At 36.5% G+C, this 27,538-nt stretch overlaps 2 protein-coding genes across 2 annotated transcripts; one reads left to right on the top strand and one right to left on the bottom strand.

Annotated features, from left to right (window-relative positions):
- The first annotated feature begins 142 nt into the window (after positions 1 to 142).
- On the top strand, positions 143 to 15,409 carry si:ch211-63b16.4 (uncharacterized). The gene is given in 24 exon segments (XM_051867569.1): positions 143 to 654; positions 791 to 1,123; positions 1,841 to 1,969; positions 2,117 to 2,211; positions 2,362 to 2,445; positions 2,579 to 2,729; positions 2,930 to 3,003; positions 4,133 to 4,141; positions 4,143 to 4,272; positions 4,411 to 4,491; positions 4,925 to 4,956; positions 5,114 to 5,137; positions 7,731 to 7,835; positions 8,355 to 8,434; positions 8,541 to 8,697; positions 8,957 to 9,040; positions 9,626 to 9,812; positions 9,895 to 10,298; positions 10,820 to 11,011; positions 11,213 to 11,308; positions 12,800 to 12,847; positions 13,412 to 13,601; positions 13,742 to 13,871; positions 13,969 to 15,409. Coding segments are annotated over 23 exon segments (2,646 nt in total). The 5' UTR covers positions 143 to 654; positions 791 to 1,092; the 3' UTR covers positions 14,102 to 15,409.
- Positions 15,410 to 15,541: 132 nt separating this feature from the next.
- LOC127498318 (protein FAM161A-like) lies at positions 15,542 to 23,026 on the bottom strand. The gene is made up of 3 exons (XM_051867568.1): positions 22,736 to 23,026; positions 20,531 to 20,615; positions 15,542 to 16,438 (listed from the first exon to the last, which is right to left on the bottom strand). The coding sequence occupies exons 1-3, from the start codon at positions 22,897 to 22,899 to the stop codon at positions 15,542 to 15,544; spliced, it is 1,146 nt and encodes a 381-aa protein (XP_051723528.1). The 5' UTR covers positions 22,900 to 23,026.
- Between the last annotated feature and the right edge of the window lie 4,512 nt (positions 23,027 to 27,538).

Raw genomic sequence — 27,538 nt, 5'->3', positions numbered from 1 at the left:
CATTTGTTCGATTAGAAAAGACTTGAATAAAACTATTTGATATAACTCTAAAATACATATATTGTCATAATATATATGTATTTTAGAGTTATATCAAATTGTTTTTTTTCTCATTGGGTAACTGTGGCTCCTATTTGTTTGCATTAGGGCATCAGAAGCTTAAACATCTTGTTTTATGATGCACATTCTTCCTCCAAGTACCTTGTAAAGGAGCAGTAAAGGACACTGCTGGAGGAGAGGTACAGGCCAGGGGTCAAGAGGAACAGCTATAAGCCATGTCACACACAAGAATTCCAGGCTGGTGCTCCGGCAACGTCAGGGTGTAAAAGAGTGTGGTATGGTTGAAAATAGGATTGGCTACTTTATTGATAAATATGGCCATGCTGGTTATTTAAAAGCCAAGCTTTCCTAAAACTCATAAGTCTGCGGAACTGCATGCAAGATGCAGGTTTGACAGATTGTTACTACTTGAAAAACAAAACAAAACAAAAACATCTTAAACCAACATACGATTCTTTTCTTAACTGCTCTTTTGGTTTTATAGGGATTCTTGGTGATCTGGCTTGGAAAATAGTTTGGTGACCAGCTAAACACAATCTTTGTGAGACCATCCTAAACCATCTAAGACCAGAAAACCGTCTTAGCCTGGTTTAAGTAAGTATATGATCAAGCTATTGATTAAGCTAATTGGATGCATTATTAATCTACTATACATATAATATAACCTAACTACAAATATAACTAACTACTATAACTACTAAAGTCAAAATAAATTTCTATCAATTTACAGTTTTTTGTATGGGTTTGAATAATTGGCTCCGAAATTCTCAGCACATCACAATCAGAGAGGCGTTCACGCGCCTCAGTGCGAGCGCGTGGATCATCGGAACGCCAATTCAGCGCTCATCCGCGCGACCTGAGGTGAGGAGTGATGAACAACAGGACATTTCAAAATATTAAAACAAAAACACGTCAGCAACACCCTGAGTGAGATGTTTGCAGTTCTACAGAGACAAGCTGATTATCTGGAATGGGATTCCAAGGATGTTATTCCAGGAATAATGTGCTCTGGAGAGACTGTCTCTTGATTACATGAAGAAACAGTTGAAGCAGTTGAACAGAGGTAGGTCTTTCAAATAATCTTATCTCATATATTGTTTTTCAAATTACAATTTGAAGCGCGTCAACTGTGGGATACAGAATCAACATTATAAGCAAACTAAATTTATATATAGGCTAAATCCTTTTAACCATAGTAATATCAGTTGGTTTTATCAGTAATTTCAATAAAAATGCAAGAACAGTTCCAGTAGGCTACGCTCGTTTATTGTATTTTGACGTTTCATCTTGTTCTTACGTGTAGCTTACATTGCGGTTTTTATCTTACACTTTACGTGTTTAGTTAATGTTTAATGTTAATTACATTATTTAAGAGTCATATGTGTTACCCTGATGGTGTTTTATATTTGTGTGTATACATACACCGTATATGTATTCTTCGGGCGTCCTTATATTTTACCAAAATCTTTGTCTCAGTATAAATTACATGTACATTTTAACAATATGAATTAATATTATAAATAATATTATAGTTCATACTTTTTACTTTCTCCGTATATACAGTGTTTATGGAAAGCATTTTTGGAGTTCTTATTATTAAATCATATTTTCTATAAAACCCTTGATGATCTGTCTCACAGGGAAAAAATGGCACTATTTTTATTTGTTTATTTATTTTTGATCATATTTGGCCAAAAAGCATGCTTTTACTACATTCCAGTAGTCTTTAATTCTTGTTTATGATTTCATTCATGTCTTCATCTTTGTCTACTATGAACAGCATTTATCCACTGGACAAGAAGCCAGAGTTTGAAGAGGATGTCTGGGGTAGATAAAAACCTAAACTCAGAGAAAAGTTTCAGAGTGGTCGTCCGTCTGTGTGCCCGTGAGAACATACACTCACACACAGGTCTCACACAAATATTGCAGGTTTAATATGCAGTTGGATGTTTGCATGAAATTGTGTATTGTTTTACCCTTTCCGCATAGTTTTGTTTCTTTATTTCTGTAAACATTCCAAAGCTATACATGTAACCCAAATGTTTCAATTCCTCAGTGAACAATAGACCAGAACATTCTATCTCTTTAGATGAACCCAGAGCCTCCATCAAAGTGACACATCTCAACAGAGTAGTTGTTGACACTGGAAGGGTGAGTGTTGAATCGAATGAGATCAAAGATGTCATGTAATTAGATTCATCATCCTCATTTTGCAAAAACAGAAAGAAATGATTCAAGTGAAACCAAAGTATGCAGTAAAGTCAAGTGAAGGTCTGATTGCCTGTTTTCTTTATTCTGCAGAGTCACAAGCCTCATATTATAGACCTTGATGCAGTTTTAAATGAGGAGGCATCTCAGAGAGATGTTTACGAGTCAACAACAAAGGTTCACAGAATGTTCTTCATAACAACAGTTATATTCATGTTTCATACAAGTCCTTAATAAATTGAGATGCTAATCTCTCTCTCTCTCTCTCTCTCTCTCTCTCTCTCTGTCTCTCTCTCTCTTTCTGCCCCAGTGTCTGGTGGAGTATCTAATGCAGGGTTATAATGGCTGTGTAATTGTTTATGGCTCTCCGGGCAGCGGTAAGACTCACACCATGCAGGGATGCAGCGTTTTAGCCAAACACAGAGGCATCATCAGCCGTGCTGCTGAGGACATCTTCACTTGTATCAAACCTTCAGGCTATTGGTTTCTTCCCATTTTTTTCTTCAGATAAGAGAGACTTATATATCTTATTGCAGTAACATTCAACTCCTCATTCATTGCACCACACAAATATCCAATGTCTTTTATTCAAGCTCTCCAGACTACACATAATATGACCTGTAACAGCATCCTTGAACAAGCCTTAATTTGAATAATCCAGCCCCCAAGGCATCTCACTGCGAAATCAGAGTGTCATTCTACCACATCTTCAATGAGAAGATATATGACCTACTGGTAAGTAATTTATAGTGTAATTAAGTAAATAACTTTATCTATTAAATCAATCTTATTGTCAGTTCATAGGAACATTTCCATGGCCTTGCAATACTGTTTGAGTTACACACAGCAAAATCTCCAGAGTTAAATCAACTCTGCTCAGAGTACATATGGTCCCTCTCTAAATAGTGTTAAAGTAACACAGAAGCAGAGTTAAAGTTAATGACATAATTAAGTGATTAATTGATGATTGAACATTAGTGATGAACACCTGCTGTTAACAAGCAGAATCGCTGAATAATAGAGAAACACAATAACTAACAGTTAACAGTAGGTGTTCAATCATCACTAAATTTATCGCTTAATTATATCATTAACTTTAACTCTGCTTCAGTGTTACTTTAACACTATTTAGAGAGGGACCAAATGTACTCTGAGCAGAGTTAATTTAACTCTGGGGATTTTGTTGTGCAGGAATGCCAAATCAATCAATCAATCATTAAGCCTCATTGTCCTCATAAAGATTGATTATTATCACATATATACACACTACTGTTTAAAATGGGGCCATTATGATTTTTTTTAAGTCTCAATAAAAAATACAATAAAAACAGTAATATTCTGAAAAATTATTATAATTTTAAATAACTGTTTTCAATTTTAATATATTTTAAAAAGTTATTTATTCCTGTGATGGCAATGCTGAATTTTCAGCATCATTACTCCAGTCTTCAGTGTCACATGATCCTTCAGAAATCATTCTAATATGCTGATTTGGCGCTTAAGAAACATTTTTTTTTATTATTATTATCACAAATTCTTTGATAAATAGAAAGTAAAAACAACAAAAACAGAATTTATTTGAAATTTTATTTTTTGCAAGAACGTAAAAGTCTTTACTGTCACTTTTGATGCAATCTTGCTGAGAACATTTCTTTCAAAAAAAAAAAAAAAAAAAAAAAGGAATCATACTGACCCCAAAGGTTTGATTGGTGTTGTGCAGAAAAATTCAGCATTTTCAGGGTACCAATAAATTGCATAATTCTATAAAATCCCAGGGTTTGAGAAACTAAACAAGGAGGAAAATGAACACTCAATATAACCACAGGTGTTCAGATGTTTCTATGTCTCTCTTGCATCTGCTCAGGATCCGAAGGGGAAGTGAGGTGATCTGGGTGCGCGACTGTGAGGAGGTGGTGCGTCTCGATGGGTTGACGGAGGTGGAAGTGAGCTCCGCCCAGGATCTGCTGCAGGTGCATCGCCGTGGCTCCGCCCTCAGACACACAGGTAACAGACTCAATCTGAGCACAAATGTTCTTATAGAGCTGATGAGCAAACATTATTTCATCTGAAGTATGATCATCAGAGTGATCTCAGCTTGCTTTATTCAATCTGACTCCTACGTACCTTTCTAAAATTCTGCAGGGATCTCAAAGGGAGATTTTCCAAGCCGATCCCACACGGTATTTAACATTGTGGTCATTAACACGACAGTCCAGTCCCCTGGTAGGTGTTTTTATGTTTTCCAAATATAAAAGTCTTTCTAGAGTTTCCCTGAATTATGTTTTTGCACTTATGCCATGTTTTTATTCTCTTTTTACATTTGTAAAATAAATTCCTCATAGATGTTTTAGGAGAGTTTCATTGATATTCTTTTACATTTTTACTTGTTTTTAATGGTAACTCAGTCCATTCGTCGGTCAATAACTCCCCTCAGTCGACCCCCTACGCATTAGTCAGCTCTAGGAACCTCTGCCTGCGGTCTGATTGTTATTGTAGAGAGATATGAACATACCAGAGCCTCCCACAGGGTCTCCCAGTACCCCCTGCAGTGGTGTGTTGCAAACTCGCTGTGCTGTGTTAAGGTGTAATTATATTCTATTAACACAAATCTGATTAACCTCCTCCCTTTGTGTGTATTTTTGTTGAATGGTTGCAGAGGGAGTTTTGACAGCCAGCAAACTCACTCTGGTAAGATGATAGCATCTGAGACTCCTTTTAGCATAACTGAAATATTAGGTATTCTCTGAGGGAAATACACATTCTTGGCATTCTTGTGGTAAGCACCATATTTGTCTGTGAATTAATAAAGAATTATTAAACTCACATGATTGTTACTCTTTGTTAGGTGGATCTGGCAAGCTCAGGAAAAGTAAGTTTACATGTTGAAATTGTGTCTGCTCATTCTAACAGCTAAGATATTTTTAGTCAGAGACTGAGTAAATACTGTTGATTACCCTATTATAGTATTTAATTTCTATAAAAAAGGTTTGTAAAAGTTTTTTTTTTTTTTACTTTATCCCACCAAATCTTTTTACACCTAATGAAAATAATGTAGGTTTATGTGATTACATTGATACGCCAATAGGTGGTGTCCTTGTGAATAAATCATTAAAGGGGTCCTATTATGCAAAATTTACTATTACATGATGTTTGAACATTAAGGTGTGTCAGCAGTGTGTGTACACAACCATCCTATAATGGTAAAAATCCACCAACTCCTCTTTTTTAAATCCCCATAAATCATAAGCAGTGTCCCAGAACATGCGTTTGCAGATTGACTTTCTTCTTCAGAAAGTCCCTGCTTGCTAGGTAGTACTTTTTCAAAGTTTAGGAACTTTCAGAGGTGGGACTTGGCCACTGAACATGCTGATTGGTTGAGTTCAAGCAGCATTTTGATTGGTTGACTCCACGCAGCACTTCATTTCAACCACCATTTTTAAAAGTCTGTTGCGGTGTGTGCAGTAAGAATTGTTTGCTATTTGAATCAACAATGGAGTTTAAAAATTACGTCTGATGGGCCAACGACGAGGTTCAGGCTTTATTAAGCGGGATTAATGAAATCCAGCGGGAACTGGAAAGTCGCGTACAGTCCTACGTCACAAGACTAATCTTCACGGTACTTTAGACCACGATAGTCTGGGGGTAACAGGTCTGGGGGGAAAAAGTTCCTGGGACACTTTTTTCGGGTAATTTCAGTGGAAACAAGTGTTTTTGACATAACCTTGTGTGTATTTGACAGTTTAAGCAAAACTTAGTTTAATACTCACGGGATGCGCCATCTGACAGCCAGCTTTCTGTGTGTGTGCTTCGGATGTGTGCGCTCAGAAAACCATATATCAGAAGTTTAGACTGAAATGGCTTTAAAATGCATGCAGGTAATAAACTTTTATGATGATGAAGAACTGCAGTGTCACATGAGCGTGACCGTGATAGAGATGATAATCAAAACCAAACAGATGTTTTGTTAGATTTTGGCAAAGTATCTGAGGCTCGAGCTGTAGGCTTCGCCCTCTTCTGGAAAGCGGGGTGGGGAACAGCAGCTCATTTGCATTTAAAGACACATGCACGAAAAAAGCATGTTTTTCCTACCACTCATTTGGGCATTTACAACATGGTATAATAAATGATCTGTGGGGTATTTTGAGCTGAAACTTCACATGCACTTTCTGGGGACACCTGAGATTTATATTACATCTTGTAAAAAGCAGCATAATAGGTCCCCTTTAAAGTCATTAATAAATGATTCTTTATGAACTTATTCATAGATAGAGTAATATGCTAGTAGGCAGTTCTGAATTCAGCAACTGTCTTTACAAGTCTTTGAATCATTCATTCAATCGATTCCTTCAAAAACATTGATTCAATCACTGATGAAATGCTACCTAACGTGTGTGTGTGGCTTAGAGAGGCGCAATGGACGTGACTTCGTACATTATTATTTATTGTCGAAGCAAAATAAACTAACTATCAATATTGTATCTAAAATGTAATTTGCTGAATATTAACCTCTTGCTTAATGAATTGTTGTAGAAGAGCAATCTCACAGTCGTAATCATGCTATTTTTTCGAATATCAGCAACGATTACCTTCTGAACGCGACCGATCGCAAGAACATCTTAAAGGGATAGTTCACCCAAAAATGAAAATTTGATGTTTATCTGCTTACCCCCAGGGCATCCAAGATGTAGGTGACTTTGTTTCTTCAGTAGAACACAAATGGTGATTTTTAAATGGTGATTTTTAACTTGTCAATGGTAACTCCATCTATAAGAGTCAAAAAAACATGCACAGACAAATCCAAATTAAACCCTGCGGCTCGTGACGACACACTGATGTCCTAAGACACGAAACGATCGGTGTGTGTGAGAGACCGAACAGTACTTATATCATTTTTCACTGCTAAAACACCACTATGTCCAACTGCCTTGTGCATCCGGTTGGTGAGGTCTGAAAACGCGTTCTGATGACAGAAGTGTTGTCTCACGCTTATACTTCAATGAGTGCGAGACATCACTTCCGTTGTCAGAGTGCATTCAGACCTCACCAACCAGATGCACAAGGCAGTTGGACATAGTGGTGTTTTAGAGGTAAAAAATGATATAAATACTGTTCGGTTTCTCGCACAAACCGATCGTTTCCTGTCTTAGGACATCAATGTGTCGTCAGAAACCGCAGGGTTTAATTTGGATCTGTCTGTGCATGTTTTTTTTACTCTTATAGATGGAGTTACCATTGACAAGCATTATACGAGTGACAGACTGCAACAGTTGGAGTTAAAAATCATCATTTGCATTCTTCTGAAGAAACAAAGTCACCTACATCTTGGATGCCCTGGGGGTAAGCAGATAAACATCAAATTTTCATTTTTGGGTGAACTATCCCTTTAAAAATACACAGGTTTATGTGACAAATACCTCAGTTTCAGTTTTTCTTTCTTTCTTTCTCTCTTACTGTCACATCAGTGTCGTAATTCTGTGGTTCCTGACATGAAGAGAACTTTCAATACCACAAATGAAAACCCGCAAGAGACCAAGATGCTGAAACGCTCCCTCACCATATTCGGAAATGTTAGTAATACCTCAAACATGTCAGCAAAAAAGCAGCATGTTCTATCTTATTATCACTCTTGTCCCGGTCACACTAAGGGCATTTTTGAAGAGCAGCGCTTGTTTTGAGTATCTCAAGACGTACTCCAGTGATTATTTATCAGTCTAAGAGCCCTATCTTAATCATATCAATGTGCTGGCTGCATATGCAGGAAATTAGACACAGGAAATGATCTGTGGGGTTACATAGCTTTCCATGTAGGGATGGGGGGATGTCATGTCACATCTAACAGAGAAAATGATTTCTGCAGAATACTGGCCTCTTTGTTTGATTATTTACATTTAGATAATGTTGAGGCCTCTTCTTCCCTGTTACAAATTTTCTCGTTGTGTTTAAAGAAAAATTCCAAACTATGAGAGTCATTTTGGACACGAATCATATAAAAACATTTTGATGCTGTCCTGGTATAAATTATATAGTACAATAAAAGTATTCAAACGCAAAATTCAGAAAATAACAATCCTTCCTTTCTTTTTTAGGTGATTTTTGCCCTCAGCTCTGCGGGGTCACAGCACGTCCCATACAGAGAATCCAAACTAACCCGAGCACTTAGGGATTGGTGAGCATCATCAACATCGCCATAATCATTGCTCGATTTTCTTCAACATTTGTGTAAATTCATTGACTGTTTCTGAGCTTGATGTTTATTTTGGTGTCTGGTTTAGTTTGGGAGGGAACTGCCGGACATGTTTAGTGGTCACGGTGTCATCTCAATCATCTTCAATAACCGAAACTCTAAGCTCCCTTCAGTTTGCCTCCAGAGCCATGGCTGTTCCTTCTCGACCCATATACACATCTCAGTTACATTACACACCTGAACAGGTAAATGCATTCTTCCCATGAACATTTTAATTCTGAAAAAACATACTTTTAGTATATACATCACACTTAAACAAATGCACACAAGCCTTCACAGATTTTAAATCTTATGGTATGTATTAATTTTCATGTTAAATAATTGATTTTGTAATGACCATTTACACAGAGATGCACAATGCTGGAAGTCTTACACACAACACTCTTATCTAACTGTTTTCTAAAATCAGCTTTATGAATTAAGTAATCTCACAAAATATTCTAGCCATGTGCATATCTGAGCGGGAAGAAGGACATTAATCATCTGAACAGACAGCAGATTTTACCGCCGGTCGGATCTGACAGAAGGGTGAGACTCAAATTCGCACACATACACAGCACATACTCACATAGACATAATTTATAGCTTCACTTTAAACCCTGAATGTGTTTGTATGTCAAGTGCCCTTTTGCAGCTGAGCGAGTCGTAAAAATGAAAGGGGCAACTTTTATTGTGCTCATCAGTTTGACTCTTTGTTTGAATAGTTTTGCCTCTTGTGGCCTGTTTCTAAAGTTACAGTATAGAGAGAGAACATCAGCAGGACACTATGAGTCAGAGAAGAACAGTGTTAATCTGAATATATAATATACAATGTTTTATTGGGACATTCAGAGATTGTGTACATCAGAACTGGGAGACGCTTGCAATAGAATTCCCATGGAACAAACCTGGAGTCAAATAGGTCACATTCCTTTAATAACAACTTATAAAATCTTTCGAAACCTTTTAAAGTTATAAAGCAAAGCTATATTTTCCAGTTTTGGAAAATAATGGCTCTTATGAACCGTTTATTTATAAAGAGTCTGTCAAAAAGATTCCCGAAACAGTCCCAAACTCGCTCAATTTAGCCTTTTGAATCAGTGAATCATTTAGTGCCATAATTTGAATTCGCAGACATGCTTGCTTCCCATCCTCTTGAGTTCAGTCAGTTCCTCTGAATCTAAACTCAGCTCAAGTCACTGTGGAGATAGGCTGGAGCTCAGAACTTTTCTCCCCCAGTTGGAGAAACCAGGCCAAACTGAACCATCTGGACGTTACCGCCGTGGATCTCGACCTGGAGATGAGAAGAACAGAGCTGATGGTAACAAGTTGCATTTTCAGCTTTATCCCATAAAATCGGGAGTCACTTTAACACTAAACAAGAACTTTTAACTGCTTTGCAGGTAGGATGACCCGCTCCCTGTCCCGTTCTCTATCTGGGGCAATACTCCATGATGCTGGAGGGAGAGAAAGAACTGGAAAAGGATTGGAGTTTTCATCTGCACAGCATGGCTCTGTAGAGCGGCTCTCCACATCCTCTCTTGAACCTTTTTCAGCTACTTCAGCAGCTGTGGAGTGTCCTAACTGTTCCCGGGAACGAAATATCCGAGAGGAATATGACAAGATCATTGTTCAGGCTAAGAGAGACAAAGATTTTCTGAGTCAGAAAGTAGCAGAACTGGAGAATGAGTTGAAGATGAGAGCAACAAAGGAGAGAGAAGATGGGATAAGCTGGGAAAAGAAAAGAGGAAATGAAGAATCTATCAGCAGCACATCTGCAGGTCCAGGAATATTACAGACTGCAGAGGTACCAACACATTAGAGCATCTAATGTATTGAAAATGTGCTGGGTTATGTCACCATTTGTCACTTTGTTCCTATAGAGGAATGTTTCACATCATAAAACTGTGGAAGTCTGTAACTATTCAGTAGTCAATATCAGGGAAATTTCACAAATCTCAATACAAATTAACTAAAACCAGTATGTTTTAGAACTCACTCTTATATTGAAAATGTTCAATATATTTAAAAATTATTATATTATTATTATTATATTTTATATTTATATTTATTATATTTGCATTTATTTATATCTTTTTAAATATTATTTTATATATTTTTATGCACTCCCATTCAGAAAGTTTGGGTTGGTAGGATATTTACAAATGTTTTTGAAAGTCTCTTATGCTCACTAAAGGTGCATTTATTTGATCAAAAATACAGTAAAAAACACAAAAATGTGAAATATTATTACAATTTAAATAACTGTTTTCTATTTGAATACATTGTAAAATGTAATTTATTCCTTTGTCTCAACCTGTTCTGTAGGTGTGTTTGCAAACAGAAGCAGAGCATCTGAGAGCAGAGCTGAGAGCTTGTAATGAGAGAGAGAGGATGCTGACAAACACGCTCCACTCTGAGAGAGAGAGACTGGCCCAGGATGCCCAGGATCTGCTCACACAGCTTAACAGCACCAAAGAGAGAAACAGTCAGCTTGTGTCAGCCCTTAACGACCAGCGGGTACATATCACACACAGCCGTCCAATACTGAGTTTTAGAAGGTCTGTTTGATTGTGTGAACATGTGAAACAACAACAGAACCTATTTTTGTTTTTAAGATTACATAAAGTGAAGTGCAGTGTGATCACTTTAGATTGCAGTCTTATTTGTTGGTGATTGTAGTTTGATATTTGTGTTATTTCTGTGCTGTTTGTATGTTAGGAGAGCTTGTTGGCAGAACTACAGACCAGTAGAGAGGAGCTTGAAAGATTTCGAGAGAGTGTGTCTCTTACCCTCAGCCAGCTCAAGACTGAAAAGGTTTCATCTTTCTCTCCTGTTCTTATTATTTTAAGTATTTTTTAACATTGTTTTTATCTGTTTATTTTCTATTTGTTTCTCTTTTAAACTTTTTTAAGGTCAATAGATAACTTAAAAACAATTCACAGTACCAGAAGTGTGTAATTTCTGCTGCTATCGTCACCAAATAGGATGGCTAAAATAGTGACTATTTTCAAACAGGTTTCATAAACACTCCCCCCTGTCTGGGATTGTTTGGACATACATAGTCCTGCCCCTGAATTCACACTATTGGTTGAGCCAATGCTGCTAAATTGTGTGGTTGTGATGCTTAAACAAACAGCAAAATGTTTTTTTTTTTTTTTTTTACACTTTTTGAGAAATCATCCCACACATTCCTTGCTTCTAATTGTCTCTAAATATTAAGGCATTGGATATTTATATAATATTTTATGTGACAAAATACTAGGGGTGGGTGAAATGACCAAAATCTTATATCACGATATGATAAATTTTATTTCATGATAACGATATATAACACGATATAATTATTTTTGCTTTAAATAAGGTTTTTATAATATCAACATTTTTGATACCACTGAAATCTCATAAGTCTTATCACAATTTTCAATATAATTTAAAAAACTAATACTAGCCTAAAAAACAAACTACAATAGAACAAAAACAAATGAAATAGACCTACCTGAAAATCTTCAAGCACTAGAAATACTACATAAAATATATAAAGTATTCAAATGTTTAAACAAACACTGCATAGTCCTTACTGTATAAATTATACATTTATTCTTATTAACATTACAAATGTGATTCAGTCAAGAGTATTGAGAGATTTTCTCTCTCATTTTTGTTGTTTGATTAGCATTAATGACAGCAGGCAAATTTGGTTGCTGTCACTTTAAGACCGACTACACGGTCCCATTATATTCGTGTGTTATTCCTTCTCAATTTCTCAGTTCTTTCTCAACTGTTTTACGTTGACTTAACACATAAATAACTCTGTTTACTTGCAAGTACATGCCACTTTGACACATAGGTATTTGTATTTAACTGTTCAAGCACATTTAGGCGGCCGAAAACACTCAGTTCAGGTCTCATGCGCTTTATTAGCAGCAGATTCATTTCTCCAACAGCAGTTAGAAACACTCTCAGAGAGCACGCACATATACTGAATTGAGTTGTCTTTCAATGCAAATTCCGCTTTAACGGTTTAAAATCAACTGTTTTTAAACCGCAGTGCTTAAAACGCATGCAAATGATAAGCTTTCATGACCTCGCTGCACAGCAACGTCACATGAGCAAAACCACAATAGAGATGATAGTCTAAAATCTCTACCAGTTGACAAATTTCTACCGGTTATTCACCAGTATATCGCCCACCCTTACAAAATACTACACATCACTGTCTACACCACCTACTGGACAATGAAAATTACATGTGTGTTGCCCTTTATTGGTAGATTATATGAACTGCACTTTCATTTAATTTTACAGACTGAACTGATGTCACACTTAGAGGACACAAAAAGTTCCTATGAAAAGGTAACATATAGGACACACACTACCAATCAAAAGTTTGGGTTGGTAAGATTTTTGAATGTTTCTGAAAAAAAAAAGTTGTGTTCAATAAGTCTGCATTTATTTGATCAATAATACAGTAAAAACAGTAATATTGTGAAATATTTTTACAATTTCTGTTTGAATATATTTTAATTCTTTTAATAGCAAAGCTTAATTTCAGCATCATTACTCCAGTCTTCAGTGTTACATGATCCTTCAGAAATTATTCTAATATGCTGATTTGGTGCTCAAAAATGTTTCTTATTATTATCAATGTTGAAAACAGTTGAGCTGCTTAATGTTTTTGTTGAAACCGTGATACTTTTTTTTAGGATTCTTTGATGAATAGAAAGTTCAAAAGAACAGCATTTATTTGAAATGGATTATAATGCATCCTTACTGAATATTAGTATTAATAATAAATAATAATAAAAAAATCATACTGACCCCAAACTTTTGAACTTTTTATTTTATTTATTAATTTTTTAAAAAGAAAAAAGATAATTATTATTATTTTTTGCATGTGTATGTGTACTGCTTCCACAGGTGTGCTTGGAAAATGCTGGTTTGAGACAGAAACTAAAGTCATTTTTGAGGGAGATCAACTCAGCACCCTTTACAGGATCCAGCAGTCCAGACACAAACCCTTCACACACGCACACAGTCACAACAAATACCGAGATGATTGTCGTATCACACCATGTGTCTCAGCAATGTCCTGCAGGTGTCACAAAAGGCAAGAGATCCATAAAATCTTATTTTCATCATTTGAAAAACAGCTAAAACATCTGTATTAACCTAATTCATTATTCAGTGTTTAGGCTGTAGGTAACCTTTTAATGTTGACGGTCGTTATCGTTTTTGGCATGTCAACAGGAAGCGAATGCTGCTTCAGTCGATGTGAAGGGTTTCAGCATCCTGAGGAGGAGTTTACAGAAAAATCTGAAACCACAAACAGCAACTGTGAACAGACCCTGTATACACCCAAAAATCTCTACAAGCAGCTGTGAGCCTCTGCAGAACAAATCTTGTGAATATGAGTTTATAGAACTTGTATTTGACACTTGAGTCCTTATGTAGTGGGTTCTGTGTGGTTTCTGCAGGAGGAGGGAGCACAGTCTGTTACTAGATGTGATGCTGGTTCTGTACAGGAGAGAGTGGTTTCTGCAGGATGCCATACCATACGTCAGACGTACACTCAGGAAGTGTGGACTGAGGCCTGAGGATATAGACTAAAGACTGTGTACTTGTGTGCGAATGAATGAGAGACGTGAAAGTTGTCCTGTAGGAATCAAAGGTAAAGTCATTGTTAGATTAAAAGTGAATATTATGTCATTATCCTTCTGCATACAGTTTAATGAATGAGTAAAAAAATGGAGCGAAAACACTGTAAAATTATCATAAAAGTTGTATCAAAGACTCTAGATATAGAAAGACGGTTCACTCCTTTTACAGTAGTTATGAATAATAGAAACTGCAACGCGCAATATGGCGGAATAGGTCCCGCCTTCTAAGTAAAAGAGCCAATCGCTGTTTGATAAAGTCATTGCGTCACTACAGCTGCCTTTAGCAGAAGAAACCTGAGACTTAAACTTATCATAGAAACCTGAGACTCGCGCTTATGACTGCACATGCGCATTGGCCCGTCTAGCCTGAAAAATAAGCTATTTGGCCAGTTCATGTATTTTGGCTATCTGGCCAGTTCATGTCAGATTTTGTTGCTGATTTAAAATATGTTATTTAATTGTGAGTTCGCCAAGCAGTTTTTTAGCTTTCACGATTCGCCCATTCAAATAGATAGGACTTGGTATTGGATGCCCGAAATAACTGCCTGGAGGCATTGCAAATATGGCCGCCAAGCAAACAGACTTTCCTTGAAAGGGACCTTGATTGTATTTATAACTTCTGAAGTCATACAATAGCTTTGTGAGTAACAGACCAATATTTAAGTTGTTATTCACTGAAAATACTGGAATCCTCCCATGGGAGATCATGAGAGTTCATGAGCCAAGTAGCAATGTCCGAATTATGAGTGAAATGTTCTTTTAGCTCATTTATCACAGCACCGCAAAGCTATTATATGACTTCAGAAGACTTAGAATATAGTGCATGAACAATACAGACTACTTTTATGATACATGAACGATGCTTTTACATTTTTTCTTCAGTCCCTATTGCAAGTGTATGCAAAAGAATGCAGCACAGTATGTTCATGTTCTGCAGGCGAAAGTCATACAGGTTAGGAACAACATCACAGTGAGTAAATTATGACTGAGATTTCTTTTTTTCGGGTGTCCTATTCATTAAACTGCGCTCACTTTAAAACTGACATGGTAATATATTTAACTTAACTAAGGGCAGAATGAAGCTAACAAATTAATGAATTTGGCACCCAACATCATCATGTTTGTATCATATCATTTCAGTTATTTAATGCAGTATTTTAATGTGGAGTCCATTTAAAATCCAGCTGAAAATGTGTTCACAAACTGTTACACAAAAGACATATAATAGAGACTATTAAATGACTGGTTTATGAATTTATTTATTGGCTACATGATTTTTTTTCTCTTCCACAGTAACACAATTAAAAACCAAAGCATCTATTGCACCAAATAGTTACAGAGTTATATAACTGATAAGTTCTATAGACTATGATTTAGTCTATGTCAGTATTTAGACACTGATATAGTCACTCTTGCAGGAGTTCAGGGGTTCTTGGCTGTGGCAGAGGCTGGTCCTACGTAGTGGATGAATGTAGGACCAGTCTCGGTCTCTCTCTCTGTTGCTCTTTCTCTCCATTTCCTCCTCCACCTGCAGCACACCCTTGTTTTTCCATTTCTTGAGGTTGCTGCTGCAGCGTGATATATCTGTGCTCTCTGGCCTTGAAAATTCATCATCATACTCATTCTCTACCTCTTCTCTCTCCTGCAGTGTGTCCTCCAGGATGCTAGGGGGCAGTGCTGAGCGTCTGTTATTCAGATTAACTGCCCCGTATATGTGGGAGTTCGGTGAGCTGGGCCTATATAGAGACCTTGGCACCGGTCTGGCTTTGAATGCCGTTCGTTCTGTTTTGGGAGACATGTTGTTTAGCTCATCTGCTAATTTTTTTTCTCTCTTCTTTCGCTCTCTTTCAATGAAGCTAAATGGTTGCTGTGGAAGAGGAGAGGCATGGCGCTGAGTGCCTTGTTGGTGGTGGTTTCCACGGTGACCATGATCCGTTTGGTTAATCTGATTTTTTTGTTGCTGCAGCTTATTCGGGCGCTTATTGATGATGTCATAGAAGAGCAAGTGAGTGGTAGCGGGGGCCGGCTTAGCGCGAAACTTCTTGCCACATTCTTTCAGCTCATCCAGCTCTTTCTTCAATCTCTCATTTTCCAACTCCATCTCAGAGCGAGTTTTCACATTGCGCCGTTTGCGATCCTCCTCACGAAGCATCATGCGAAATGGTTTGGGAATGGTTACTTTAGAATTTTGTCTCAGGCTGTCCATTACCTGATTGGTTGCACTGTGAGATGAGTTCTGCTGGGAGTGACACAACTTCCTGTGCTCCTCTAATGAGTGCTGCCGTGCCTGTTGTGGAAAAAAAAAAAACTAATTAAATGTTAGATTTTTGTACTTTGCTATTAGAACTGTTCTGTGTGACTCTTCGTAACAATCACAATTCAGACTTTAATGGAGTTTTGGTTTTTAAATTGAATGAACAAAATCAAAAAATGAACCTTAATATTCCAAATAATGTGTGGTGCGATATTGTTTTCAGTAATGTGCAATGCGTACATATCTAAGAGAAAAAAAATGTGTTTTAGGGTTTCATGACTCTTTAAAGCTGCAGTCCGTAAGTTTTGCTTCTTTGTCACCATCTCTGTTTGAAATCTGCAATTGCAGTTATTTGCGGAATTCTCATCTTTACGTGGGTTGTGCATCAGCACGGCTCCACAGCGCGGATGAATCTAATGTTTTGCTGTCAGTCAACACACCGGTGTGGATACTGTACTTCAGAATCACAGATTTTACGTCTTGGAAGTATGACCAAAATAAGAATTTTCACCGGAAATGTCATCTGAACAAGTAACAAATCTGCCACTTTTGTTCTGATCAACTGAGAAAAAAAGCATTACAATAAATCATGCTGCAAATGATGATAAAATGTAACGATTGCTTAGCTCGGATCACGCCAAACTGTGCAAATTATTATTATTGTTATACTTTGTTCTCAAATTGTTAATGTTAACAACATCAGCATTGTGTGACTATGTGTATTTAGTGTGTATTAGCGTTACCTGTAGATTTCAATTTCTGTAGCCACCCCGCAGTCTGAAATCTTGCTTTTGACTACAGGTTAATCTCCAGTTGTCACTGATGATTGTCATTTGGACCTTTCTGGATTGCAATCCACCATCAAAATGATAAGTTTAATTATTGCAGCTGCTGTGAGAAAAGACTATAAATGATCCACTACCAGCAGCATCCTCACATGCCATATAGCCTACTAGCTGGAACTCCTTATTTATGTAAACAGACGTCACATAATGACACAAAGACAGAAGGCTGCATTCTCGAATTTCCCGCGGAATCCCACCAGTACCGATTTTATTATAAAACATTATTACAAGCTTACCGTTGTGAATCGGGCTAAGGTAAGGATATAGTTTTGAACACTGGCTGGTTATGTACTTGCTCAAAAATTGATTTTGGATAATTTTTAACCAAAAAAAGTTACGGACTGCAGCTTTAAGAATTATAATTTACAAGAGTGGTTCTCAACCAGAAAGCTGGGGCACATTAAGGGGCTTCAGCAAACTTCCAGGGTCCAAATAAGTCTGAACATTATTTAAATATAGCCATGTTAATATAATTCAAATGCTAAAATAAAGATGTACAATATTAAACTGACAACATTTTTCTGATGTCTCAGTATGGTTTGTCCCCCTTATGCTTTAAAGGCACAATATGTAAGATTTTTGGATTAAAATGTCCAAAAACCACTAGAACAGTGTTATATATTTTGTTAACTTGTGTACTTTATCCCAAATGTTTCCAAGAATGTTTAAATCTAGAGAAATACGCAATTTTAACCAGTGTAACGTCCCGTGTCATTGCGTCGCCTTGTCAATGTCATATCTCTGTTACCCTCGATTTTTGGTTTTACTTCCATAGAAACCATGAAAACACCAAAGATGCTTTTATTTGTAGTAACAATAATACAGCATTTTCTCTCCCATTCAATACATTTTAAAATGAATTGCATGCCATTTAGCAACAGAAGTCATCCAGCTTTTATTGATATGATATTCTAATATCGATCTAGCTTACTGCAATGTGCAACAAGTAGAGTGACATTATAACATAACTTTCAAAACACACTAATGTATTTTTAGTATGATTGTTTTGACCAAGTAAAACAGCTCTGCGTTACCCCCCAGTTTTAATTCGTCAAATAAAGTGACCTGTATGAGAAGTAATTCAGCACTTGTGACTGTTTTATTTGAATGAAATAAAATAATGTGATTTTAAGTGATCAAACGTAACTGTAACAAAGTTCAAGTTCAGAGAAGACGGAGACGGGAACCGTCAAACGTTAATGTAACTTTAATAGTAAAATAAACAAACAACAAAACGAAAGGAGCAACAGCTGCCGACTACAGCATATAAGCATAATAAAAGCTCCAAAGCTCCTTCTTGGGACTTCAGACCGGTGTGTCATGCAGGTGTCTCATTAGCATTCACTCCACCAGCCTTGTTTCGCTCCCACGGCTCCGGCCCTGCCTCTACCCTGCTTCATACTACAGTAACGTTAATAAAACATTGATACATTAGCTCATCCATTAACATGATTTCTGCATGAGTCCCTTCAGCTGTGGATGTGAAGTTGACATGTCCCATGATTCCACGGTCATTCACAGCATCATCAAGCTACGCGTTTGTTATTGTTTTGAAGAAGCGACCTCTAGCGGCGAAACCTACATACTGTGCCTTTAACCCTTAATGGTCCCTTAACTGGACTAACGATTTAGTCCCTTGGGGTCAGATTGACTCCAAACTTTTACAGAGCGATTGCATAAGGAAATATACATTTTTTATATGATAAACTATATATCATTTTTTTTTTTTTTTTACTTCTCATCTATGCATTTATGCTGTGTTTTGTGGATTTTTTTTTTTTTAACCTATTTACTGCACAATTACTTAACCATGCCATAAATTGGCTTACGAAAAATAGATTTTTAATGAAAAAAATCACTTTAATGATGAACTTAATTAAATCTAAATTGTATTTGGACATTGCTCTATGTGTTAGGGATATAATACTACAATCTACAGGCTTGTGGAAAAACTTTAGGAATTATAGTTAAAGAAAGAAAGTGCAATGACCACATATATCCAATAGTGGTCAATAGGGACTCATTTCATTTTCACTTCATTTTTCTTGATGCTTCAACTTCTCACAACTTTATGATATATTTTGTGAACATGCTTGTTCCATGTTGCCTTTGTGCTCTAGTATTAGTCCTTCATTTATGTATGGACATTTTTCAGATTTATGCCAGTTTTGATGATTTTATTTTATTTTAATTTCTATAAAAATGTTCTCTGTTGAAGTCACACACATGTGTGTGTTTGTTTGTGTGTGTGTGTATGAGATACAAAGTTCGTTCCACTTTGTGTTTATGGTCTAGGACCAGACCTTTATTTAAATGTAGAAATATTCAGATTTATGCCAGTTTTGTTGATTTTATTTGCCAATTTCTACAGAAATGCCCTCTGTTGCAGTCACACACGTGTGTGTGTGTGTGTGTGTGTGTGTGTTTGTGTTTATGTGTGTGTGTGTATAAGATAGAAGGTTCGTTCCACTTTGTGTTTGTGGTCAAGGACCAGACCTTTATTTACATGTAAAAAATTTCAGATTTAGGCCAGTTTTGTTGATTTTATTTGCCAATTTCTATAAAAATGCTCTCTGTTGCAGTCACGCACATGTGTGTTTGTGTGTGTGTGTATGTGTGTGTGTATGACATAGAAAGCTCGTTCCACTTTGTGTTTATGGTCTAGGACCAGACCTTTATTTAAATGTAGAAATTTTCAGATTTATACTGGATTTATTTTATTTTTTTTGACAAAAGAAAGTAAAAAAAAAAAAGTCTGTATTTTAATTTTCTCATTCATTTTCAATGTGCTTCATCTGTACAAAGGAGATCACATGATTTTCAGTCTAGCGCTCTATGGATCTCTCACCTTCACCAGAACAACCACAAAGTATCTAAACAAAACCATGCGCTGACTCATAGTATTTCAGCAGAAACTGTCTCAGTTCTTCTTATAGAAAGGACACTTTACTAGGAAAGGCCACTTTATGTCACTGAATAAATTTAGACTGGTGACTAATATAAAGATTGTTTTTTGTAATGCACGTACTACATTTAATAACGTCATGTGTCTGCATATCTGTGAACCATAGCAACCTTAAGTAAACTACAGTAGAGTACATTTAATGACAAAAGTCACTTAAAAAGTCAGTTGTTCAGTCTGATGGGCACTTTATAAACAACTAGTTATGTCTAAGTTCTCAGAGTGTTAAAAGGTTCTTGAATATGATGAACATACATGTCATTGAGTGAGTTCATCTCTGCCTCCACACAGCTCTCATCTTCTGATTAATTCACTGACCTTTATCTTCAGAGCAGAAACACCATTCTTCAGACGTCCCACTGATACCTTGCTGCCAACCTGAATGAGCTCCATCTGTTCACTACTGAAAGAGGTCAAAGGTCAGGAATCAAACATTGCACATGATCTCAGTGTTTAGGTATGATTTAGTGAAAAAAACAAGTTACTTGGAATTTTAACCATGCACTCTTTGGAAAGAATGGTTCAATGGGGTTCAGAATAGAACCCTGGTCGCTGTGATATTGCCAAGTAAGGCGTGTTTCTGGATCAACATATTTTGTTAATTCTAGAACAACATTTCTGTCCAAACATAGTCCTATCCCTGCCCATAAACCCATCCCTACCCATAACTAATCCCTAAAATCAGAGGGAAATGATAGCTTAATAAAAGTGATGTAGAAGCACCTAGCCCTGGTTGTAAGCCTAAACTTGACATAAAACCTTAGTCTCGCGTAGCCAGACCTTCAGACTGAAGGCAGAAGGTCTGGACTCTATCACAGATTTCATTGGCCAAGGACCGCCCAATAGGACGTTTGACTGACATTAGTTGATCCTGGTAAGCGCTTGTAAACATGACCACGTTCTTCTTCCACAAGGGGGTTTGGCATCACAGCATTTGTTTCCAGGCGGACCATTAAAGAACGCGACACACGCGTCTCCTGGACATCCTGTATAATTCAACTAACCAGATGATGACTTCGAAACTCCTGAAGTGTTTCCAGATAAGTGTGCCGTATGCATCAGATGTTCAGCCAACGGTCCGTGGGCGTGACGTCTGAGGCTAAGACTAATAAAACCTTAATCTGATTGGTTGATTGGAATGTTCCAGGATCAACAAAGATGTTGGGAGAAATGGAGAAATGTCTTAAATGAATCATAATACTTTCATGTTTAATGGGTTATTTCAATTTTTCTACTGATAAAGTATGTTTAATTATACAATTTAATTCAAATTAAAAATAAATTAAACTAAAAATAATTAAAACTGAATCTATAAAATTCTCCCATGATGGGAACCCCTTTTAAATTTCTTTATATGAAGCGCCTGACAAACTCTTTAAGGTTCGGTGTAGAACCTTTGCTTCTGAGAGTGTGAACTTTGTTTTAAGTACATTGTCACTTTGTAAGTTGTTTCATTTTCAGCCCCCAAAAAAGTATTAAAGGTGCTCTATGTAATTTTTTTTACTGTAATAAATTCCATAATATGTTTGCAGAGATGTAGCAAACATGCTAAGTTCAAATACCTGTTTCTCTGAAAAGCAATGCTACTGCCAGTTATTTTACTTTGAAATGTGCGTTCCGTGTCGGAAAGTCTTTTTTTTTTTTTTTTTGGTCTGTGTGATCCCACCAACTGCCAATTTACTGTTTTAGTTCGACACCCTGGGTTGTCAGTTGCCTGAAACAACAGCGATGGAAGCCAACAAACGAACTGTGACAGAGATCACAGATTCTACCTGATCTAAAAAGACTCATTTCAAACGCAGCTGATCTTATTCTGCTAACGTATACTGCAAGTCTCGTCGTCACTTTCTATTGTCAAACCCGCGGCATCGAGCTTGAGGAGGAGGGTGCGGGGCGAACAACTCTCTTCAATATTTTGAATTTGGACTGCAGTACCCATTTCAACCGCTAGATGTACACAGTGCACCTTTAAAGGGATAGTTCACCTAAAAATGAAAATTCTGTCATCATTTACTCACCCTCAAGTTGTTCCAAATCTGTATAAATTTCCTTGTTCTGCTGAACACAAAGGAAGATATTTTGAAGAATGTTTGTAACCAGGCCGCTTTGGGGCACCATTGACTTCCATAGTAGGAAAAAAATACTATGGAAGTCAATGGTGCCCCAAAACTGTTCAGTTTCCCACATTCTTCAAAATATCTTTCTTTGTGTTCAACAGAACAAAGAAATTTTTACAGGTTTGGAACAACTTGAGGGTGAGTAAATGATGACAGAATTTTCATTTTTGGGTGAACTATCCCTTTAAGAGAAAATATGACTAAAATAAGAAAATAAATAGATGTATTTTATAAATCTAAATAAGATATACTTAAAATAATGACAATCATTTATAATAATAATAATTATAATTATAATTTTGTAATTAATGTTCAGCTTTGCTCATTATTCCTCAATTCCTCATTATTATTATTTTTTTTATTTGTATTTGTATTTTTTTTTTTTTTTTTTTTTTTAATCACAGACCTCTCTGTATCTTCTCCATTTTGTCTCCAGCAGGTAATGAGCTGTCTTTCTCTCTGACCAGGTTTGAACTGGCTCAGATAGAGTTTTTCCAGCTCAGCCATGTTTCTCAGGTGTTCTCTCTTCAGCTCCTCTAGTTTGGTATAGTATTCCTGGTTGGAGAACATGGGTCTCTGGAGTTGATGGGCTGCACACGGCTTCCCATAGTCAGGATCAGAGAGAGAAGTCAAGTCACACACCGCTATATTCTCACTGTCAGACCGCTGCTCACACTCCTGATAGACCAAAAGAGAGCAAACCGTAAGTTACAGTGTTACAGTACAGTATAAAAATGTATATCAAGTGGTTCTTCCATTACAGAGTATTACTTTCATACTGTAATGCTGGAAATGCTTAATTACAAGGTGAACTCATCTTTTACGTTGTATAAGTCAAATATCTACCTCTGTGTGGTGAACAATATCATTCAGGGAGCATGAATAATCCTTCTCCTCTCCAAATAGAGCCTGAAGTTCACTCGGCTGCAGCCTCTCTGTGCGCAATATCGGGGTCATGGTCCAGGCGCTTTATTCTTTTGAAGTACAGCACAGTTTGTGAATCTGCTCTCATATAGCTTTAGATAAGTATTTTTCTGCTTCCTTTCGCCTTTTGATTTCGCTCCTGCCACACTACAGGTTATAGGATTTCTCACCCCTCACGTTCACACTCAGATGTGCCAATCACAGTTTATCCCTGTGGATAAGCCTCAAAGGGTCACGATTTAGAGCCCGATGCCTGTTCACCATATGTCCTATATATTCTTTAATCCCTGATTTATATTTACCTTCAGATGTGATTTACGTGAACTGACCCATTCCAAACCTTAAATTAGATTTAGAGATTAACAACACAGTTAATTACAGTCCAGAATGTGAAAGGGGTTCAGCTAAAGGTGTGTAGAGAGATGTTATCACAGTATAGCAGATGTTAATCATTTAATATTTAAAATGTACAAAATATTCACTATGTTTATTGCATAATCTCCACAACCCAAATCAATCCATCAACACAAATTTCAAATAGAAAAATAACTAATATCTTACAATTACAACATTATTTCTCATAATCGCAAATTGATAACTCACAATTCGATATTATTTCTTGCATGTGTGACTTTATGTCTTGCAATTGTGAATTCATATCTCATAATTATAAGTTTATTTCTCGTAATTATTATTATTAATTATTATTAGCTTTGTATCTTAGAATTGTGGAGTTGTGACTTAATATCATGCAGTTCCATGTATATTTCTTGTAATTGTAAAGACTTTGTTTTTTGTAATTACAACTTAATTTGTTCATAATTGCAATATCATATCTCAAAATTGCATCTTTATTTCTTTATTAGTCGTGACTTAGGCTAATATAGCACAAATTGCAAGTATATTCTTGATAGTTCACCCAAATATGAAAATTATCCCATGATTTAGGCTACTCAACTTCAAGCCATATAGGTGTAGCCTATATGACTAGGACTATCTTCTTTCAGACGAACACAATCGAAGACTTCAGATGCAAAAGCCTTTAAGTGCCATCTGAAATTTTCTTCTAAAATGAGCATTTTTATCAAGCTTGTATGTTTATGTTCAGGTATGGATATTCAAATATGGATATTTTTCTAACAAAAACGCATCACTTTGCTTCAGAATGCCTTTATTAACCCACTGGAGCCCCCATTCACAACCATTATAAAGCTTAAAGGAGCGAGGATGTTTTTAGATATATCTCAGATTGAAGACTTCAGATGCAAAAGCCTCTAAGTGCCGTCTGAAATTTTCTTCTAAAATGAGCATTTTTATCAAGCTCGTATGTTTATGTTCAGTTATTTCCCTTTAATGGGAATGAAAATGACCTATTAATTGCCATTAAAGTGAAATTACTGAACCTAAACATACGAGCTTGATAAAAATGCTCATTTTAGAAGAAAATTTCAGACGGCACTTAGAGGCTTTTGCATCTGAAGCCTTCAATCTGAGATGTATCTAAAAATATCCTTGCTCCTTCAAGCTTTATAATGGTTGTGAATGGGGGCTCCAGTGGGTTAATAAAGGCATTCTGAAGCAAAGTGATGCGTTTTTGTTAGAAAAATATCCATATTTAAAACTTTATAAATTCAAATAACTAGCTTTCGGTGGACGACCGTACGCATACTGCGCAGGTCGACTTGCGCCAAATGAGTAAACGCCTGACGCGATGTATGACGCAGGATGTAGTATCGTAAGCTTAGACGCCTCTCGCGCTCCAAACAAATAGGGCTGGGCAACAAACTCAAGCTCCTCTTCTCTTATATCAAAATCCTCCGACATTTCTCTTTAAAAATTATCGTTTTAGACTTATAATTCGTGACCGGTGTTTTGTTTTGCTCTATCCTCTGCGCTTCTGCGTTTGTCATTGCGTCATGCGTCGGGTCATCGGATACTCTTCCGCCGCAAATCGATGCGCATGGCCGTCTGCCTGAAAGCAGGTTATTATAGTTTATAAAGTTATAAATATGGATATTTTTCTCACAAAAACCCATTGGTTTGCTTTAGAAGGCCTTTATTAACCCCCTGGAGTCGTATGGATTTTTTTTTTTTTTTTCTTCAAAATGTGGCCCCCCCATTCACAACCATTATAAAGCTTGGAGAAGCGAGGATATTTTTTAAATATATCTACAATTGTGTTCGTCTGAAAGAAGATTCTCATATACACCTAGGATGGCTTGAGGGTGAGTATATTCATGGGATACTTTTAATTTTTGCGTGAACTAACCCTTTAAAACTCGATAAAGCACGATAAATGAGAAATACAAATAGTCTTTAATCCAAAAAGCATCACAGGAACACTCATGGAAACAGAATAGCAACACTCTACCACTGATGACACCAAACAAAGACGGAAGACAGGACTTAAATACACAGAGGAACAAAAAAAAAGCTAATTAATTAGTTAGCAGGTGAACGGGTTAATCCATCAACAACAAACAGGCACACACTTAGGAAACTGGGTCACACAGACAAACAGACAATGAAACATATCCAAAACAGAACATTACTGAATATTCTCGTAATTATGACTTTCTCACAATTATGATTTGAATTCTGAATACATGTAAATGTGTTTGTTTGTGCTGCTAAAATCTGTGCGTAGGTGACCAGGGTTAATCAGTTTATTGCAGGAAGCTGTGTTCACACTCTTACAGCTATCAAACATCTGACACTTCAAGCTGTCAATCCATCTGCGACCACAAATAATTACAAACACATGCAAACAATAACCTAATTTCTGGCTTAATTCTGACTCCCTGTGATTTTTGTTTTCTAAAACTATATTTCCAGATTGTCAGCAGCTCTTGAATGCAGAAAAAAAAACAATGTTTCTTTTAACAGTTGGCAAGACATTATTGATGTAATGTATGATTGTGTGCAAGATCCCATATTTCGTATTGTCCACAAGGGGGCGTTAAGTATTCATACTGATGTTGTGACAAAGAAGGGCTGCATCCGAAACCGCATACTCACTTGAGTAGGTACTTCATTTGAATAGTACTTACTTAACGAGCTCTAAAAGTGTAGGTACTATATACCCTGATCTCGTTGAGTATGAATGCGATCCGGAAATCATCCGCCATGTTGACGTTATCATGTGACCTACGACGTTATCACAAGCTCAACATTTTAAAAGATATGAGTGACAGGTTTAATTCATCTATCTGTAAATATCTTGATATTGATTAAACTTTCTCATTTTGTGGTCTTGAAGAAACAGCTGCCCATTAATTCTGTGATTGTAGTATAACCAATACATTTGGGGTTAATTAAGTAGGTTGTTTTTTTTTAACCCTACTAATGTGACCAACAATTTTATCCTTAAAGATATATTTTTTTTTTTTATAATGAAAACCCAAAATCGTGATTTCTTAAATGTTAATTTCTTTATTTTATATATAAACATTTTCATCCACAAGCAAAAGTGGCTTAAATCTCCTGTTTTCCTTTTTCTTGTTGAATTTAACTGTCGTTTCATCCCTCATTTAAATAAAAAAATAAATTAAAAAAGCTTTATGATCAATTATTCAGATATTTAACCTTGTCATTGTGCTTTTTTTCTGTGTATATAATCTCATACTTTGATGTACACAAACCCATGATATTTGATTTGTCATTATGATTGTTCATTGTTAAAGATACAACCATGGTATTTACCCTGATCTTGTAGTTCTGCAATAATAATAATAATAATAATAATAATAATAATAATAATAAAAAGATATGAGTGACAGGTGCAATAAAACCTCATAGCACCAGTAACACGACAAACCCTACCTAGAACGGTTTTCCTCAGCGTCAGGCAGCTGCTCGAAGATCTCACCTTTGGAGAAGACTGATGATTTTATACTCAGAAAAAATATGAGTATTACTACTAAAGATAAGATTACCCCATAAAAGTATAAAAGTATAAAAGTAACCATCACAATAAATAAATACATATACAAGTCAACAACCAACAATCACCTATTTACAGTCCTACTGCCATCTCAACACAGCTCTGCCCATTCTGCGGCTTTATTTTGATGAATCAGCTGACCACCGTGAACACCTTTGCCTGTCTTTGCCATCCATCGTGTCCCTCACTGCTGCTCTTCTCAATGGGGACATCGTTGATCCAGAGGATGAGGAAGATGATGATGATGGACCCCTGAACCCCACAACCTTGAAGCAAGAGTGGAAGAAGATGTGCGGGACAATCTGGCTGCCAGTGTGTCTGCTCCAAACATTTGTGTGCTCT

This window comes from Ctenopharyngodon idella, chromosome 17, assembly GCF_019924925.1.
Source record: "Ctenopharyngodon idella isolate HZGC_01 chromosome 17, HZGC01, whole genome shotgun sequence".
Classification (NCBI taxonomy): Eukaryota; Metazoa; Chordata; class Actinopteri; order Cypriniformes; family Xenocyprididae; genus Ctenopharyngodon; species Ctenopharyngodon idella.
This window is presented reverse-complemented; position numbering and strand designations above follow the sequence as displayed.

Bases quoted from the DNA above. Each gene is read 5' to 3' on its own strand.
- LOC127498318 (XM_051867568.1), bottom strand. From the start codon at position 22,899: ATGTTCTCCAACCAGGAATACTATACCAAACTAGAGGAGCTGAAGAGA. The intron at 20,616-22,735 runs GTCTGTGATTAA...GACCTCTTTCAG, and splicing joins AATGGAGAAGATACAGAGAG to TAGTGAACAGATGGAGCTCA. The intron at 16,439-20,530 runs GTCAGTGAATTA...TTTCCACAACAG, and splicing joins TTTCTGCTCTGAAGATAAAG to GCACGGCAGCACTCATTAGA.